Source organism: Hemibagrus wyckioides, linkage group LG03 (genome assembly GCF_019097595.1).
Source record: "Hemibagrus wyckioides isolate EC202008001 linkage group LG03, SWU_Hwy_1.0, whole genome shotgun sequence".
Classification (NCBI taxonomy): domain Eukaryota; kingdom Metazoa; phylum Chordata; class Actinopteri; order Siluriformes; family Bagridae; genus Hemibagrus; species Hemibagrus wyckioides.
This window is the reverse complement of record NC_080712.1, coordinates 22,115,322-22,134,925: the sequence shown is the minus strand read 5'-3', so window position 1 is coordinate 22,134,925 and position 19,604 is coordinate 22,115,322. Positions and strand designations below refer to the sequence as shown.

General features: G+C 38.1%; 2 protein-coding genes across 5 annotated transcripts; both read right to left on the bottom strand.

Annotated features, from left to right (window-relative positions):
* Positions 1-306: 306 nt before the first annotated feature.
* npm3 (nucleophosmin/nucleoplasmin, 3) lies at positions 307-6,540 on the bottom strand. Its single transcript, XM_058386228.1, has 5 exons — positions 6,365-6,540; positions 5,901-5,986; positions 5,671-5,790; positions 5,195-5,288; positions 307-1,023 (listed from the first exon to the last, which is right to left on the bottom strand). Exons 1-5 carry the CDS (start codon positions 6,435-6,437, stop codon positions 926-928), a joined length of 471 nt encoding a protein of 156 aa, XP_058242211.1. The 5' UTR covers positions 6,438-6,540; the 3' UTR covers positions 307-925.
* A 701-nt stretch (positions 6,541-7,241) lies between these two features.
* On the bottom strand, positions 7,242-18,799 carry oga (O-GlcNAcase). Of its 4 annotated transcripts, none has more exons than XM_058386226.1 (17): positions 18,083-18,799; positions 17,818-17,869; positions 17,078-17,175; positions 16,834-16,964; positions 16,555-16,726; positions 16,349-16,447; positions 15,953-16,237; positions 15,339-15,497; positions 14,578-15,212; positions 13,936-14,110; positions 12,325-12,378; positions 10,864-10,949; positions 9,761-9,865; positions 9,380-9,471; positions 9,063-9,183; positions 8,736-8,895; positions 7,242-8,550 (listed from the first exon to the last, which is right to left on the bottom strand). In XM_058386226.1, exons 1-17 carry the CDS (start codon positions 18,243-18,245, stop codon positions 8,414-8,416), a joined length of 2,724 nt encoding a protein of 907 aa, XP_058242209.1. In that variant the 5' UTR covers positions 18,246-18,799; the 3' UTR covers positions 7,242-8,413. The 4 variants fall into 4 exon arrangements, with proteins under 4 accessions (XP_058242209.1, XP_058242206.1, XP_058242205.1 ...); XM_058386223.1 differs by having other exon boundaries at positions 8,991-9,183; positions 15,339-15,494; XM_058386222.1 differs by having other exon boundaries at positions 8,991-9,183; positions 18,083-18,798.
* Between the last annotated feature and the right edge of the window lie 805 nt (positions 18,800-19,604).

Here is a 19,604-nt window from a genome sequence, read left to right as displayed (position 1 = left end):
AACATTAACCAAAGCTGCTGGCCTGTATAATGTTATTGTTCTAGCAAAACCACACATCATAATGAAACCTCAGCACATAGGTCTATGTGCAACCTCCCTTTGCCAACAAAACGGCACGGACTCTTAATATATTTGAAAAATACAGAGCGAGGACTATAAGACCACCCCACAAAACAATCACCCCAGTCCTGTTTGCTTTCTCTAGGTAAAACAATCCTCTTTTTCTTTTAATTAATGTATCTGTAATTTGCCGATTACAGAGAACAGAGAAATATGGTACTGTAAAAGAACAGAAAAGCCAATTCGTAATGAGAAGTGGTAAACATTGTTCGTTTTTAAACAGAGCATGAAAAGTAATCTGTTGCTACAGACTTCAGAAAACCTATAAATGTACAAATAAGTCAACCATGGCAGTCCTTTGTGTTTCAACAAAACACTAATACGCACCATGAAAACCACATTCAAAAAAATAATTATATATATATATAAAAACAAAAATCACGCATGCACAGCTATAGGAAACAGTGCTGGTGAATGTCCTTAAGGCTAATTAATAATCCAACAATATGAAAGCATATTCCTTTAGTGAACCATTAACTGTCCCTCACCAAATGAAAAACAGTAAACATTTTAACACAATGAAATACAGTTTTGTTCCAAAATGCCATGTATCTTAAAAAGACAAGCACAAACCGCTTGTATTACACAAACAAAGCATTTCAGACGGTAACGGGTTAACTGTTAAAACACTTCACATTATGCACAAAATGTACATGGAGCTGGCCCACACAATTCTTTTAAAAAATATTCAAGCTTCACAATTTTTTTTTTTTTTTGCTCTGCAGTCCATTGTAGTTGTATTGAAAACAATTTATAGAACATTAAATTGTATAAAATTTACTGAAAAATTCATACACTGTTGACTCTACAGTTTCTGCTTCTTTTTAGCCGGCTTAATGGGGGGCATTTCTTCCTCAGACTCATCATCTTCATCAGATGCTTCTGGCTCTTCGTTGTCTGAAGCTGAATATGAAAAGAGATATTAGTGTGAGTTATTCATACAGAAAACAGTGCATTAATAGTTCATTTATCAAAACCTATTGAAAACAGCTAGCATCTCTGTACATATCACATCTGCAAAGCTTCTCAGTAGGTGTTTTTACACAATGAAATCACCCAATAATGGGTATCTACACTGATCAGGCATAACATTATGACCAGCTGCCTAATATTGTGTTGGTCCTCATTTTGCTGCCAAAACAGCCCTGACCCGTCCATGCACTGTGTATTCTAACACTTGTCTATCAGAACCAGCATTAACTTCTTCAGCAATTTGAGCAACAGTAGCTAATTTTTTGGATTGGACCACACAGGCCAGCCTTCACTCCCCAAGTGCAATGAGCCTTGGCCGTCCATGACCCTGTTGCCGGTTGAGCACTGTTCCTTCCTTGGACCACTTTTGATAGATACTGACCACTGCAGACCGGGAACACCCCACAAGAGCTGCAGTTTTGGAGATGCTCTGATCCAGTCGTCTAGCCATCACAATTTGGCCCTTGTCAAACTCGCTCAAATCCTTACGCTTGCCCATTTGTGCTCCTTCTAACTCATCAACTTTGAGGACAAAATGTTCACTTGCTGCCTAATATATCCCACCCACTAACAGGTGCCACGATGAGGAGATAATCATTTATTCACTTCACCCGTCAGTGCTCATAATGTTATGCCTGATCGGGGTATCAGTTCTCTAACTGATGCCTTCTTGACTCCTCGATCTTTTACTCTTCAGCCTATAAATCAGTTAAAGCATGCACACACAACAGCACGATGCCTACAAAAAAACAAAACAATAAAAGGCGTAGTGGCTGAACTGGTACTTAACGGCAGCCTGCAGAAATATTTAGATTTATAAACAGCTTGGTGTTTAGTTTATATAAATATTACCAAATGAATATGAACAACTGTAGTATTTTCTGTTCATCGAGTGACTTATTTGTAAAACTGAACACCACAAACATCCTCTCTGCTCAAATAAGAAATAATAACGAGAAGTGAAAATTATTTGCAATACGATATAAAGCTGCAACAAATAAATTGGTAAATTCAATAAAATGTGATAAAAACGTGACAATAAATTTCATTAGTGTTTAGTTTTATAGTAGATTAGGTCTATGTTATGAAGACTGCTGAGCACCAGTTGATTTTATCTGCAGTAAAAACATTTAGTGGAAAAAATTGCCGACGGGAAACACGTTACATTACACCGTGGTGTTGGTGTCATGGCAGAACTTGTTTTGATGTGAGGAATAATTTGATATGTAATTGTTCCTTTGTGGCCAATGTGAGACGTATGCATAACGTCTCAGGTTGAACCTTACAAACTGCTGGGTAATCAGCTGAGTTGTTCTTCCATACCCTCAGAAACACATTATCAGAATATTATCTTGGACTGCTTTACTTTCTACAAGATGAAGTCAGTAGGCTGTATGGCACTGAAAATGACTGACAGCTGTCTAAAATGAGTGATCATGAGAATGTCCATTATGTAAAATTAGGCTTTAGTATTTGAATCGATGAGATTTGTAACTATTTTTATTTTGACCCAAGTACTGCTGACAGATGCGACATTGGTTTATTCATGTACGTTACGTTTCCAGTCATCAGCAGCAATATTAACTGCAGCGAGACAGCTAGCTGATATTTTCCTTTACTTTGAACTTGACTGAATGGAACTGAGGTTAGAGCATGAAACAAACAAACAAAAGAAATAATAACAGCCCTTTCTTTGCGACTGAGCACACTGGTTACACAGTCATACTGCATAGTTGCAAACAGTGTGTAGAATCATTAATAAAGAAAAATTGTACAGAATGGGTGATCTTACATTAGTAATATTCTCAAGTCATGTCAACTGTTTGCTGCAACACATGAATTTCCCTCATGGTGTCAGAAAGACAGACAGAAAGACAGACAGGCAGAAAGGGAGGCAGGCATGTCTTTCTGTCTGTCTGTCTTTCTGCCTGTAAGGAAGGAAGGGCGAGAGGGAGGGAGGGAGAGGAAGAGAGGGAGGAGGGAACTAAGGTCAGTCAATCCGTCTGTAATAAGTGACTTATTTAATTAAGCCTAGTTCTGCACTAGCAGTCATTTCAAAAATAATATAATATAATATAATAGCTACAACTAAACAAGAGGTGGTACAATATCAACATGTAAACACGTACATTCAGGTCCATAAGTATTTGGACAGCAATGTAATTGTCATAACTTTGCATTTCAAATCCACTTTGGTGGTGCATAAAGGCAATCGAAAAAAAAATATTAAAGTGAAGACTTTAATTCAAGGAGTAAAATAAACAATATTGCATTACCTGTTTAGGAATTGTAGCCATTTTTTTTTTTTTTTTTTTTTACACAGTCCTTACATTTTCACAAGCTCAAAAGGAACTGGACAAACTAACATTATTATAAATTTAAGGATGATTTTTTTTTATTACATATTTTTATGCTGGGATGAAATCCTTTGCAGTTAATAAATGACTGCCTAAAGTCTGGAATCCATACACATGACCAAATAATGTTTTTACCCGTGAGATACTCTGGCTTCATTTACTGTTTGTTTGTGGGTTTTTTCTGCCTTTGGGTGTCATCAGTAAGTGAGAAGCTCTTGGGTGCCTTTTTGGAGTACATTTTGGATCATTATCTATCTGTAATGTGAAGTGCTGTTTAATCAGCTTTGCAGCATACATTCCATATGCTTCAGAATTGATCCTGCTGTTTCTATCAGCAGTCACAGCATCAACAAACACCAGTGTCCCAATATCACTGGCAGCCATATTTGCCCATGCCATAACCCTACATCCACCATGTTTGACAGATGATATGGTATGCTTTGGATCATTCCTTCTCCACACTCTTCTCTTCCTGTCATTCTGCAGGTTCATCTTGGTTTCATCTGATCAAAGAATCTTGAGTAGGAATTTTCAGATGCATTCAGAAGTCCACTCTGGCCTTTCTGTTCTTGACTGTTCCCTGTGGTTTGCATCTTGAGGTAAAACCTGTATTTACATTACTGAAAATGTCTTTGATTGTAGAGCTAGAAAAAGACACGCCAACCATCCTTGAGTGTGTTCTTGACTCGGCTAGATGTTGTAAATGGGATTTTCTTCAAGGAAAGAATTCATCCACAGCTTTCCAGGCGTTTTGTGTTCCTGAGCTCGTCAGCACATTCTTTATGCAAATATCCAAAATTGTGGATTTGGCCACTTGTAAAGGGCCTGCCAGCTCTCTAATATATTTGTTTAGTTTTTGGGGGTTTTTTTGCCCAATAATGACTTCCTTCCCTTGCATCGACAGCTCATCAAACCAAATATTCAAAGATCCCACAAACCAAATGCAAATTTAACACTTGGAATCAATTCCAGGCCTTATATCTCCTTAATCTTTCATGAAATAGTGAAAAAAACAGGATATAACTGGCCATGAAACTGCTTATCAGTCAACTGCCCAATTATATTGGAGCAAGTGAAAATAGAGGGAGAATGAAAAATGTTTGTAATTCCCAAATAGTCCATTTTTGTTAAACCTCTGGAATTAAAGATGAAAATCTGCACTTCAAATCACATCTTCATTTCAAATCCATTGTGGTTGTGTACAAATGCCAAAATATGAAAATTCTGTCACCATCAAAATACCTATGGACTTGACTGTACATACACAGTAATGTTTAACTAAAATTTATTTAGTATGCACCCTGACTGTGTGTATAAGGTGCATTAGGTATGTGCATATTGGTTATGTTTAGTACTGGCATTATAGCTGGGGGATATGGAAGCTTAGTGGTCAAGGTGTTTGAATCCCAGGTCTACTAAGCTGCCATCGCTGGGCCCCTGAGCAAGGCCCTTAACCCTCAATTGCTAAGTTGTATAAAAATGAGAGAAACTGTAAGTTGCTCTGGATAAGAGCATCTGCCAAATGCCAGAAATGTAAATGTAAACAAATCATCAATTCAATGAAATTGCACTGAAGTGACACTACATAAGCTTGGACATTTCATTTGGAAAATATTCTTGTATTTAATGACTCCTCTTTCCATCCCTTTCATACAAACTAAGAAAAAAGGAATGAAAAAGGAAAACAACAACCTCCTAATTTAAGAAATAAAAAGCACCAAGAGTTGGACTTGAACTCAACTTACCAACTAGATGTAATCCACTAACCGTCACTGGCCCAGTTCCCGATTTGAGGCGTAGTGTTACAGGTGCCATCAACTCAAATTCTCCCAGGCTTACCTGATACAGATATTACAACAAAATCCAAAATGTAAATACCGCAAGTAGTGGAGTTTTACACCACCTGACCTTCGACAAAAAATATGCTTATTATGAATAGCGGTCATACGGTCATATGTGGTGTAAGGACAAACAAAGAATGCAAGAAAGCAAGGTTACTGGATGCACAATATTGTGGCTGGAACTATATGTTACAGTATACAAGTTTATCTGCCTAAAGAGTTGCCAAATGGACTGAAAAGCTGCCAAAACACAAACTAGAGCTGCTCTGTGATTATTAGTTTGTATACGGCAGCCTTTTTGACATTGAAATGGCGACAGTGAGCGTTTATCCGTAAACAAACATATTAAATAAAATCACTATAAAAACAAATTACATTACCATGGGAAGACAAGATATGTGGAGATTTGCTACAGGCACTGAAATCTTCTTCCCTCTGTGATTCATGGCGGTCACCTCCACTACATTGTTCTCCTCTTTAGCTCCTTCGCCAAGGCAGATCTACAGCAGGTGAGAAGAGATGTTAAGAGAGAACATTTATATTATTTGCACATAGTTAATCCTTTAATATTTAAGATAAAAAAAATGAAGTAAAGTGTACCGCTACGCACCGTACGAAGTTCTAAAAAATGCTCCAAGTCCTCTTCCTCGTCGCCTTGAAAGGTGTAGAAGGGCACTTCAGAGGATAATTCACAGCCTTCAGGAGAACACAACACACTTTATTGTAAATAGAAAACCTAATTATTATTATAAAATCTGACTGTATTTTCTTGCTGCCGCACTGAAAGTTATTAACTACAGCACAAATGATGCACAAAATGACCTGTAATACAGCTTCAGTAATACAGTTAGAAATGTCTCATTCGAGCTCATATATTTAAACCTTTATTAGCCGATCATACTTCTTCTTGTTAAAACTTTTAACAGTTTTGTTTCCTAATTCTGAGAGTTTCTCTCCACCAAAACTTGACTTTCAGCCCAGGCGCTCATGTAAGCGCTATATATCAGTAGTCCACGTGTTCGCTAGCAAGCTAACACTTAACTACCCAATAAAAACGATGGACATTCCACTTACTAAAAACATAACTTTCCAGTCGTGAATGTGCACCGGTCAGACTGCTTAGGCTCTCGTCCTCTAAAAACGCCATGATTTTTCAGTAAACCAACAATTCGACTGGACTGTGCCTTAAGAAATCTTCAAATTTTTCAAGCGAGCTTCAAAACATGTGACGAGTACACTAATCCCGTCGCAGGAAATATGACGTAATCAGCAGAAAGAATTTTACTTTTATTATTTTAGTTTTGTTTTTACAAGTTATTTGCTCGTTTCTTGTTCTGTTAATATGGATGCATATGTTTTTTTTTTATTTTGAAAATGTATGTTTGTTCCTTTATCGTAGGTCATATAAGTAAGGAACACTAACAATAATAATAATAAGGTAACACTGACCTAAGATACGACTCTGGGTGAAAGAGTGGGTAAATCCTCCATGACAATAAAAACTTGAAATAATTTTCTATCCCCCCCCTCCTTGGATATTTGTTGCATACAACCTTTTCTTTTAACAAGAAATTAAATTATGTACCATTATATGGGAATTAACCAATTATGTCAATCACCATATTACCGCAAATAAAACAAACATCTACTGTACTTTTTTCTAAACATACTTTATTGTAACGAACCATCTTAGTTACATACAAACCTTACAGAAAGTACAACTATGTTACATACATATTCATTATTAGAACTTGAATTACAGAAATTTCTTAAATGTATTTATACCTTTGAATGAAGCCCTTTCCACATGAATGTAATCGCAATCTCCTTACAACTGAATATTGAAATAAAGCAATGAAAAGCAAAGCTCTATTCAAGACTTTTGTGTACAGGGTATAAGGGAGTGCAAAAAAAAAAAAAAAAGTCATATCAGATGTTACTCGACTATATCTGTATTTAGACAGTCTATTAATTGTGAGAATTTTTCCTGTATGTAGAACTGGCTCAAATCAGACAAAAACAAAGATGAGTGCTTGCTACTAATAAACCCAATCAATCAGATAGAGGGAACAAAACCCACACTTTCTCTATGATCATCCCTCTCCTTCATAGCTGAAATTCTGTTTCGACACCGTAAGCATTGACTTACAAGCAACTCGAATCAACCATCAAAATATCACCAAATTTGGCTGTCTTTGCAGACCTCTCACTTTCATACAACTCACTGCCTTTTTATACTAAAGGTTCCAATCTCATTTAGACACATACTTTATGACTAATTCACGTTCTTGTTGAGACTGGAGAATATATATGTGACATAACCTCTGACCGTGTATGAATTGGGGGTGTTCTGCAAAAAATACTGGTGAAACTGGCGAAACACAACTTAATCATCAAGATACACAAGCCTTGCACCGAAGCAAAAAGGAAATGTCCCATGCAGTTATAAAGGACATACAAGCTCCTTATATGTGCATTCCTAGAAATTCCAATGAATTACTTCTCTGAAAACATCCCAAGTTAGATGCTTTGCAAATTCTAATGTTGCTTTAACAGTTTGAAACTGGAAAATGGAGAAATAAAGTAGCAGCTTAACTTGCTTGTAGAGTACAGCTGAATAGTCAGTTGAGTGTGAAAAATAAAAGTAAAAAAAAAAATGTAAATTTTCCTCTGCTCAATAGTTTTAGTTTAAATCAGCACTTTAATCTGCCTGATTGTGTAGCACTTAAATACACTCAGTAAAACCTGCAATATAGTGAATGTGTCTTGAATGCAACCATCCACATGTGTAATGGGCTAAATGGTATCGGGCCAGCTCAAGCTGTTTTTTAAGACCAGAAGAGGGTCTCATTGAAAAAAAATAAAGACACACACACACCCTTCTGATTTGCAAAGTATCGCAACCATCAGATGCACTTTAAGTTCTGCAAACACTTTCAGATGTTTCTGAAGAGCACACTTTATAATATAAACTATAATAACAGGCCACATTGAGCGCAACCAAATGGTACCAATGTGTAAATCGTTACAGGTAGTAAGACACACCCCAGGTCTTTCATGCAGACCACTGTAGCTTTGTACAAGTTCTTTCAAGGGCAGTAGAGGCTTCCACATAGCTCCCTTTCACAAACTCCTTCCCATTATAATTACATCTTTTGGAAAGCCCTCCATTTTGGCTACTTCAAAGCAGCCAAGTTTGCCATAGAAGTCCAACATCCGTTTGTCTATCTGCCGGACCTCACAAAAGGCACCATGAGAACCTAAAAAAGGAAACAGTATAAAAGACGGAAGAAGACCTTCAGAAGAAGACATTTCACATGGTTACTTTTTTTTAACCTTTAAATCTCTATAAGAGGTTTAGGGTAGCTGTATACTGCTTAATAGTGTAAGGATGGCAAATAAGATTCTACTTGGAAAACGGGCACAAAAAAATAACGGCCCATACCATTGGCCTTCAAGGATGAAAGGAGACAGCCCATCATGCTTTTGGCCACACTGGGATCTGTCACTTTGGCATGAATGTCCACCTTTATGAGCGAGGGGAAGTTACTAAGAAATGAGTCTGGCAAATTCTCCTCTTCCTCATGAAAGCTTAGCATCATTTTCTGCAGGGAAAAATACAGAAAATCAATCACTATGCTGTGCACATAAGGTGACTGCCTGTACATGTGTGAAAGGTGTGTGGTGGACCATGTCTTACCTCTGCCTCAGACAGATCCTTCTCTGAATCAGGCTTGTTATACTTTTCTTGCATGAATGGAATCCAGCTCACCTTGCATTTCTTAACAAAGGGCTTGACATCCACTGTGCCTAAAGCATAGCCACAGATCCCCTCCTCATCCTCCAGGACAAAGCCGTAGTCTGGGCTGAGTGTCAAAAACCCTCCCACTAACCTGAAGGACACACAATTGCTATAATTCGTAACACAATCCACATGCAGTATATGAGATACAGCTAGTTAATACAGCTAAAGATACAGCTAAAAAGCAGACACATTGATTTACGAACTGTGAATTGTACTATTGGGGTACTATTTTTAATATCAAATGATTCAGGTAAAGATTATTATATAAATTATCCATGTGTTACCTGTCCCCAATCAGGTCTGGTTCCTGGTCAGAGAAAGGAATACCCTCACATGCCTCTGTGTATATTTCCCTGCAGATCTTATAGACAGCAGCCTAAGAAGACAATCACACACGCGCGCACACACACAGTGTATAAGGTTTTTGAAGGCTAACACAAAAAGAGTATATTGATGTAGCACAATGAATTAACAGCACTGCAAATGAAATGAACGACACTGTGTAAACTGTGAATACAAACATATTCAACAAGTTTAATAACACAAGAGACAATTTATTCACAATTATTGTGGGATGGATTCCATTTAGGTAATTCAATACTGTGAATAGAGTGTGAATAGGGATGCTTTTCAAAATATATAAAAGACTGGAATTCAACACTTACCTCATCTTTAGGAAAGTAAGGCCTTATGGAATAGATTTTGGAAGTTGGCAATGATGGTGGTGGCTGAAAGAAAAGGTCGTTTGCCCCATCTATTGGCAAGAGTCGCTGTGAAGATCAATGCAAAAACATTCAGTACTTGATCAGCTTTAAGTGCATGACTGAGCAGATTTTCAATCAGACTTATTGTTCTGAGTTCCTCTGCCCCTGCTGAACCAACCTGACACGTAAGAGTGCAACAATAACCAAATGCTGGCATGATGAAAATGTTTAAAATTAGAATTTTATTGGCTCTTTTGGTTGGTCAGTGATCAGCAAGAGCAGGTAAACAGCATAAGGTAAATACCTTTCTGTGCATTTTCATATGTTTTTTGAAAGAAACCAAAAACAAATACACAAGGGAACATATGGCTGCAGGCTTGGTCTGAGAAAGGCTTAACTGGCTAAAGGAGATGCCCCTTTCCCACAGTAAGGCATCGCAACTTTTCGCTGCGCATTTCCTGTTGAAAAAATTAATGATGTGGGCACACATCAAGCAAAAACTCCATGACCAAATATCAGAGCAAAATGTCAATTATACCTCACACTATAGCTGTAAATGTGAAACCACTTTAAAATGACTAACCTTAGCGTTATAGTTAAAGAGTTTTAATTATTTGGATTTGCTCATGGAGCTTTCCGCAGGCGAACTCGCAAGCGCACACCTGAGCGCGGTATTGCAGATGCAGGCGCAGCAGATAACATTTGCGCTTCCTGCAAAGGAATAAGGTGTCATGAAAATAAACCCTAGCCATGCTGCGCAGTCGCAGGCGCATAGGGAAAAGCCACATCTCTTTTGGGCAGTTGCTGAAAGAAACCCAAATTTAGGTTGTGTCAGAAAACACTACCATCTGTAAAACTGTCTGTGAAGGTATTCATAATTCATTTATATCACAGTTCAGCACAAGTGCATAATTCTTCTGGTCAACACAAGTGATTTAACTCAACTATTTTGTTGTATCCGTCAGCACACCTTCAACAGACCAACCCTTAACATTCTGCAAGCACACCAGAAACAAAATAAAACTCCATTTTTAACATTTGGCTGTGAATTCAATATAGGATACCTGGAACTCTCCCGCTAGACCGCCCCTAAAGGCCCAGGGCTCTTGGTCTCCACTTAAGAACTGTGCTGAGGACTGACTACGACACCCTGTTGAGATCAGATCCAAGCGGAAAATGTTATGTGAGGGGCTTTCTGCCAAAATGAGGAGGAAGGGGGGTATGGGGTATAGTGGTGTCTATTTCCATATCACTCCATTGAAAAGTAAATGATTATACTTTCGCGTACTAAAATTACATATTATATCGAAATATAAACAAAAGTAAAACACTTAAACCTGGGTCTTTTGGGCTCAAGCAGCTAAAGCTTAGATTGATAACGGGACAATCTCTGATGTAAACATAATATGCACGGCCAAATTATCAAAGGAATTAGGATCTGTGCCACAGGATAGTCTGTACGATCATGTACTATAAAATAAAGTAACTTGCGTTCACAATTAGATTTATTACGTCATTTTAACATGCTAAAATAAAGTAACTATTTATTTACAACAATGCAGAAGGAAAGTATTTTGTGAATGATGAGCTGTCTAATAAGCTCCCCCTCTAATTAACGGCAGTTGGTTTAGAGATTTTGTTAGTTCTACATCAGTGGCTTGCTAGTAATTAATTAAGCTTCAGCTGTTGAAGCCCCTCTGAATTCTACAACTGGTCTGAAGTCACATTTACATCTGCCTTGTCACATGACTGACAAGTGCTATTCATCAGCTCAAGCAATACAGACATTGAGCCCAAGTTTTTAATACACTTACAGTTATACAGGCAGACCAGAACCCTTTAAGAGGAGCAGAACTGCTGGAAGAGCGAACCCCCACTATGAGAAACGTTTGACAACTAATCCTTATCCCTTTATCCCGTTCTGATGAAATGGTGATTAAATACAAATGTCAACAACTGTTACCACTGTTTACTGACCACCAAATGCAAGAAGACTGAAACTCAAAGTCATGTAACAAGACAAATGCAGCAAGTATACAGGAGACAACATGCTCCCATTTAAACTGCATTTCATACAAATACTTAAGCACACATCCTCTGAAGAAATGGCAGGACACAGCACAAACATGCACCATCTGAGGGGAATTCAGATGGTCAAAATTATGTTAATTAGTCCAAACAATATATTAAGAACTGCAATTCAATTTACATTTAAATAAAAAGAATAAGGAGAAGGAACACAAGAACTTTAAGACATAATGTTTCCCCTAAGGTGGTGCTTTATGGCTGGTCATGAAGCCATCTCAATTAGGCCTACTGATAGAAACAAAAATCACGTTAGAGCTGGCAGAAAAAAAAATCTGGGGGTTAACACTTATGCCTTCATCTATCGCTGCGCAAATGTGACTTCATTCAAAATCCTTCTTTTTTCAAAACATAAGCAAATGTTACTTAATATAAAACAGTAAGAAATGAAAAGCCTTCCCGCCCCAAAAACCGTCTAATAACGCTAACACAGTGCATACATAGTCCACTGTCCATCCAATAGCAGTAGAAACTTGTGCTGAGGATTCTTCCATCTGTACATAATGAAGGGAAAAGACAATAGAAGAGCTCGTTAGTATGTAATTTTAGCACAACAGCAGTGAGGCGCTGACTGACTGCCATCTGCACTGCTTTGGACCAGGCAGCTAAGGATAAAGTAAGGTAAGGTTGTAGGCATACTTAATTTGGTTGGTTGTGCAGGGAAGCTGAGATGCAGTCAGGATAGCACACTCTTATACCACACATACCTAAGCCTATGGCTTTCAGTGGTACAAACTGACATCTCTTTTTAAATGAGACGCATACTTTTAAAGCTGCAGTGGTTTAAAAAGTCATTTTTTGTTTTGTATTAAATGCTTGAGACATTTTTGAGCTGCAGCATACATTAACTTGTTTATTTCCTCCATTCTTTTGGACTAAGATGAGGCTTGACCAGTTTTTGGTTGCTGCCTGCTGTGCTGCTTTGTCATATAGCTGGACAGAAACCTGTGAATGAAATGTGGTTACCAAGGTAACCCAGGCCATGCTGGTGCTATAATTATTCAATCACCATTTTATAAACACAAAAAAATTGGAACTGAATCCAGTACTCTAACCATACTGCTCCATAATGGAGATCATAGATATTAGATCATATTACATATGAACATGGTTCCCAAAGTAAATGACTATAAAAGGCAAAGAATAAAATGCAAAAAGGTATTTTCTGAATTCAAACCAACTGTAGAATTAAATATGGACACACTTGGTAAGGTGTACTGTCCCAGTTCAGATTAGTACAGTTAGAGTAAAGCATTCATCAATTTTGTGTAGATATTACATTGTAATGATTTGACCAATGTCTTGCTCCAATTATCTTGTTTGTTTTAACTTTATTTTAACAAATTAAATCAGCACCAGAATAGCCTTACACCCCTGTCTCGCTTTTCAAGCTCGCATGCGCGGCGCGCTACGGCGTAAAAGGATCAACTTTCCATCACGATCAGGTCCTTGATCGAAAAAATGCCAGCAGGTGTTGCTGAGTTAACGCACAATCATACCGAACACACAGCAAGCAGCATGACCCACACTGGCAACCCAAACCATGGCCAAATAAATTATATTCTCTATTTTTATACAGGTAAGCCCACTGAGGTTCATCTATTGTTTAGCTTACTTTATTAAACTGGCAAACAAATGGAGAGCAGCCTAGCATTGAAGACAGCATTCAGTCAGTGGGGAAAAACATATTTACAAAACAATGAAACAATGGGGGGAAAAAAAGAGTAAAGCAACATAGTCATAAACTTGTTTAAAGGTGCTAACCTATGAAAACTGATGTAGATGTATATAATTTGATATAAAATATGAGTCATGTTTGTGTCCCATAAACTAAATGACAAGTTGATGTAAATTTACAAGTCATATTATACCATGTTACATCTAAAAATATGTTCTGCCATATGTTCTATATATATATATTCCTGATTTTCTATATTCTTGATTCGACACAAAATGTCACACTATGGAAGCTAAACCACAGCTTACGGTTTATTTGTGTGTACTAAATGTATGATCCCCACCAGTCCCATTTAAGAAAAAGTCAAACCTACCTAACCACTGGACAAATGATTTCACCATAGAGATGATACTTTTTATATCCCAGATATAGGGATACAAGTCATACAAAATGGTTCGATTGGCCGAGTTGGAGAGTCGGGTGAACATCTGCATGACAGCACAGCACATCTTCTCGAAATTTTCTGCTCTGGTGTGCCACTCAGCCACCTGACGGAAGCACAAAGCTCAAATCAACACAGAGCAAACATTTTATTAACAGTTAAAAAAAGAACAATTACTCTCTACAATGGGATCTTTTTTGGTTCTAAAAGCACCACCAAGTGGTTAGAACAGAGGCTGCATTGCCTCCATTTTGATTCACTGTACTTCCTGGTTCTATGCCATTTCCATTCACTTTATACAAAAAAATTATGCTCAGGTAATGACCCCAAATGTAAAAGAAAACTGATAAATTGTGACAACACAACAATGAATGACTGAAAAGCTTAAAATTGCTGAGTAATAAAATTGTGTTCATTATAGAAAAGCAATAATAATAATACATTTGGGAAATTATAAAAGCTTACACAGTGATTTGTGCTCTAAATATGACCAAGAGATGAAATGGATTAGGTTATGCAAAATAAACTTATGAGACAGGACCATTTACGATACTGTTTGAAAATAACACTTACTTTCTCAGAGTCCTTGCATTTGGAGTTTACACTAACAATGCTGGTGTTGGCCCTGAGCCAGTTGAACTCTTTGAGCATCTGCACTGACTTAGGACCATGTTCGTATGGCAAGTAGAACAGTTCTGCCAGCAGAGACAGGTCTTCAAGTGTGAGTGCCTCGGCTGTGAACAGCGGTTTCTCATCTGGTCCTGGAACAAACATTTCTTTATTGAGCTGCTCATCAGTCTGCATGGGTGCAATGTCACTACTGGAGTCTTCCTGAACTGACATCTCTGGAGTCTTTGATATGCTCTCCTTATCAGTGTCCATGGGTTTGAGCTCCTCAGTCATTGCTGCTTTAACAATTTTTGTGAGGATCTGATTGACATTCTTGGCATCCTCTACTTCATCTTGTTTTTCTAACACCATCTCCATTGGCTCCTCATCTGAATCCTTCTTCTCTACTTCCACCTCCACCTCCTCCTCCTCCTCCTCTTTGTGCAGGGTGTGTGGTTCCTCACTGAGAGGAGCCGCAGGGCTCATAATGGGCTGCTGAAAAACTGTGGTTACTGTAGTAGAGGATCCTAAAGTGGGAGTAGTCATGGAAGGCACATCAGTGGTGGCACTCTTCGGACCACTGTGAGTTCCCTGACGGCCTGCCAAAATAGATGGAGTGAGCAACATATGGATTAACTCTAAAACCACTGTATTTCTCACTGTAGACCAAATATTCAATATTGAATACAACTGAAATCTAACTACAATCAAATAATCGCAATTACTGTTGTACTGATGAGGCACTCCAAACTCGCTGAGCCACTCAGTAAGAGCCAGCTTAAGGGCAATCTGTGGACTATACAGAACGTCTGTCTCCAACTCCTCATCACTTCCCTCATTCTCCAACTTTATTTGAATGGACACTGTACTGTCTTCACTGTCTGCTGCAGAAACACATGATGAAGAGATAATGTGCATGTTCCTTTTAATCAGCCAGATCAAAACATTTTACATATAAGCAATTATGTACAAACATCACAATTTCTTAAAATGATATTTAATTAAAATATTTCGTTTGAAATAAAAATACAAGTTAGGAAATGCAAAGTGGCTATTGCTATTATTTTTTGCAAACTGGTGGCCTCTGGTTAAAAGTTTTAAAATGTCTGTTAGTGTACACATACAAAATACCTACTTATACTGATTAAGTCATGCAAGACCACACAGCTGAAAGTCAACTAACCAACTGTCCAATGTAATTCCAGCAATGCCTGTGTTGCCAGCAACATAATCTTTCAGTAGTATTTTACAAAAAAATCCCACATAATCCAAACTTATGTCAGACTACAATACATCCCTGAATTAGGGGGTCAAATAACGTGGTTATAATGATACTTACTCATGACAACATCCTTTCTCACTCCATTCATATTAGACTTATACCATGTTGCTAATGTGTGAATTGCCACAAAGTTGGTCTCAAATTCACAGTTGGGGTTGGTGAGGACTCCTTTCAGCCGAGGAATTAGTTCTGTGGACCTGCCTTTATAAGGGCCAAGAAACAACCTCTTCTGATCATAGTCATTGGCATGAATATTGTCCCAGATGACAGGAGGTCTCCTCAGGATTTTTGTCACCTCTTCAATAGACTCTACCGTTATGTCTTTAGAAACTACTTTTGGACCTTAAAACAAACAAACAGGACTCTAAGGTTAGCAATGAAACACAAATTATTACATACTATAAATGTACACTACTTATCAGTAAAAAAAACAAACAAACAAAAAAAACATACCTGTCCACAAAATGTCAATGCCAGGCAGCAGCTTTTCACCAACGGTACGCAGGTAAGGAGACTGGGCCACATTTGGATAACAAAATGTTCCACAATATTCTAAAAAAGTTCCAGTTAAAAAAAGGTAAGCAAACAGAACAGAGATAACGAAACTGGCTCTTTCAAAGACAATAAAGACTAAAAATAAAAGAAATCTTTTATTTTACCTGTGGGGCAAAACAGAAATGTTTCAGGCTCTCCTAAATACTGGTAGATCTCATTAGTAATAGAAACTTGTGCATGTGCAAATGAACTAAATACTTCTTTGTCGGCTGGACACATGTTGTGATCAATATCATCGAAAAGTACAGCAAACGATTTGCATCCAAAATGAGAAACCTGTAAGAACAATAGAGGATTAGTGAGACCTGGGGGAAAAAAAAGTTTTACTGTATAAAAATAAATGCGTTTCATTTTATAGATGTGTATATATAAAACTACATTACTTGGTCTAATTTTCTTTTCAGTGTAGAAACCTCCTTCTGGTTGGAGAACGTTATGTCCAGGCCAGGTGAAATGGCATAAATGAACTCAATTCCATGCTCTTTTGCAGAACCTATCAGTGTCATGAGTTGTTCTTTAAAAGAAAGATGACAAAGTTATAACCAGTACCTAATTAAAATTTAACGGCACTAATCTTTCAGGCAACATGCCTAAGTTTACACGGTAACCTCCAAAAATAGGTTTTACCTGCTTCCTCCACAGAGTACATCTCTCTCCAGAACATTCTGTGTTTGTAGTCGTCTTTAGGCGCATACAGATATGTGTTTAATTCCCATTTCTGCTGTCTGGAAATGAGAAAAAGGGCCTTGTATACACCACTGTTCAAACCATCCAATAAATATCAAGTATATACACCAATCAGGCATAACATTATGAGTACTGACAGGTGAAGTAAATAACACTGGTTATCTGCTCATCATGGCACCTGTTAGTGGGTGGGATATATTAGGCAGCAAGTCAACATTTTGTCCTCAAAGTTGACGTGTTAGAAGCAGAAAAAATAGGCAACTGTAAGGATTTGAGCGAGTTTGACAAGGGCCAAATTGTGATGGCTAGACGACTAGATCAGAGCATCTCCAAAACTGCAGCTCTTGTGGGGTGTTCCCGGTCTGCAGTGGTCAGTATCTATCAAAAGTGGTCCAAGGAAGGAACAGTGGTGAACCGGCGACAGGGTCACGGGTAGCCATGGCTTATTGATACACACTGGGAGTGAAAGCTGGCCCGTGTGATCCGATCCAACAGACGAACTACTGTTGCTCAAATTGCTGAAGAAGTTAATGCTGGTTCTGATAGAAAGGTGTCAGAATACACAGTGCATAACGGATCAGGGCTGTTTTGGCAGCAAAATAGAAACGAACACAATGTTAGATCATAATGTCATGCCTGATCGGTGTATTACTGTAATTGCAATAGTCGATGGACATTACCTCCGAAATAGCTCTTTTCTTTGTTCCATTGTCCATGGTCGACCATAAAAGCCTAGTAGGAAAAAGGATAGGAGATTTTCACACACACTTAACACATTCCAACCTCGTAACCGTACTGGCAAAGAATTACAAACCCGTTCATAACACTAGTACTCTGCATAACATCCAGACTAATAACACAAAGCATTGCTCGACAAAAATGATGACTTAGATTTAGCTGTCTGAAACACATTTCACGCGCGCTGAATGTTAACTGTGAACTTACCCTCAACTACACCGCTGATGAATTTCCTGCGGCCTGCTCTCTCAGTCACAACCCTGTGCTCTTCCACCGAGCTCTGGACCTCCACCACACCGACCTCTGTCCCTCCCGGGCACGGCTCAGGGTCCGGCTGGACCAATTCCACTAATTTATCTTTCTGAACCATTTCTAGGTGCAGCTAATGAAGTTAAACAAAACGTCGCTAATGCTGAGGAAGTCCTCTTTTTGAGAAGTGGCTAACTTAGCTAGATAAATATTGCGTTAGCCAGTTAGGTTAGTGGGCCATGGCGTCGGCTGAGAAGATATACAGATTTAAAGCGTCACTATTTAGCTATGACAATCTAGCATTATTTATAGAGTGCAGTTTCAATAACAATTCTTCAGCAAAAACTTTTATCCACTCATGCGACTGTTTATGTAGCCATTTAGCTGAACGAGATTCTCCAAAGCGTCAAAATCCTGTCAGAGCTGTTGTTAGCTAGCTGGGTAACCGGACATTAACGCTATCTCTTTCCTCTAGCAGACCTTGTTGTCACGGTTCTGCAGTATGACACATATTTCGTAACAAATACGCAAGCACGAATAAATAATCTTTCGTGTACAGAATGGAAAATGAGCTTAATTACTAAAAACAGTCGCAACCTATTAATTCTCACGTCTCGCTCCTTAACAGTCTAATTCTTCTCTTCCTGTTTACACTCACTGCGCAGACTCACTGGGCCAGTTCGAACCAGTCACAGCCGGTTTAACAAGTCAAAAACAGAAAGCTTTATCAAAGACGCTAAAAAGCGGCAAGATGCTACACTTTCTGGTTATGTTAAAGACATTAAACTGGTTATTGACGCGTGCTTAAATCTGCACGTGCGAGCAGAATTCATTCAAACAAACAATTTTCTTCTCTAAATAATATTTTGCTACTGTCAAGTATGAAATTGATCATTTGTTCAAACCGGAAACTGAACTATGTGCACATCTTCTGCATGCTAATATCTCTGCGCTGAGCGCGTGCATTCATAAAAGTCTCACTGGGGAAAAAATGTAGATAATACGAAAAGCCAAGAATTATGTGCAATTGGTGTCTTTTTTTAAATAGCAGCATGTACATTATATATTAAGATTCAGTTATGTAGTAATTAACCAACTGGTTGGGTTCTGAAAATATAAGCAAGCAATAATTCCTTAATTTAATTTGAAGCCTTAATCCGCTCAGTGTTAAAGGAGTGGTTCATGACACGCGCCACAGTTCAAATTCAAAAGACTGAAAGGAGTGTGTGTGTATTATACTGTAATATAGCAGTGTGCTGCTTGAACACTTCACATTTAAATCAGCTTATAGTCAACTGGCTACAATGATACACTATATTGCCAAATGTTTTGGGACGCCTGCCTTTACATGCACATGAATTTAACATGGAATTGGTTCGTCCTTTGCAGCTATCACAGCTTCAACTTTTCTGGGAAGGCTTTCCACAAGGATTAGGAGTGTGTTTATGGGAATTTTTGACTATTCCACTAGAAGCGCATT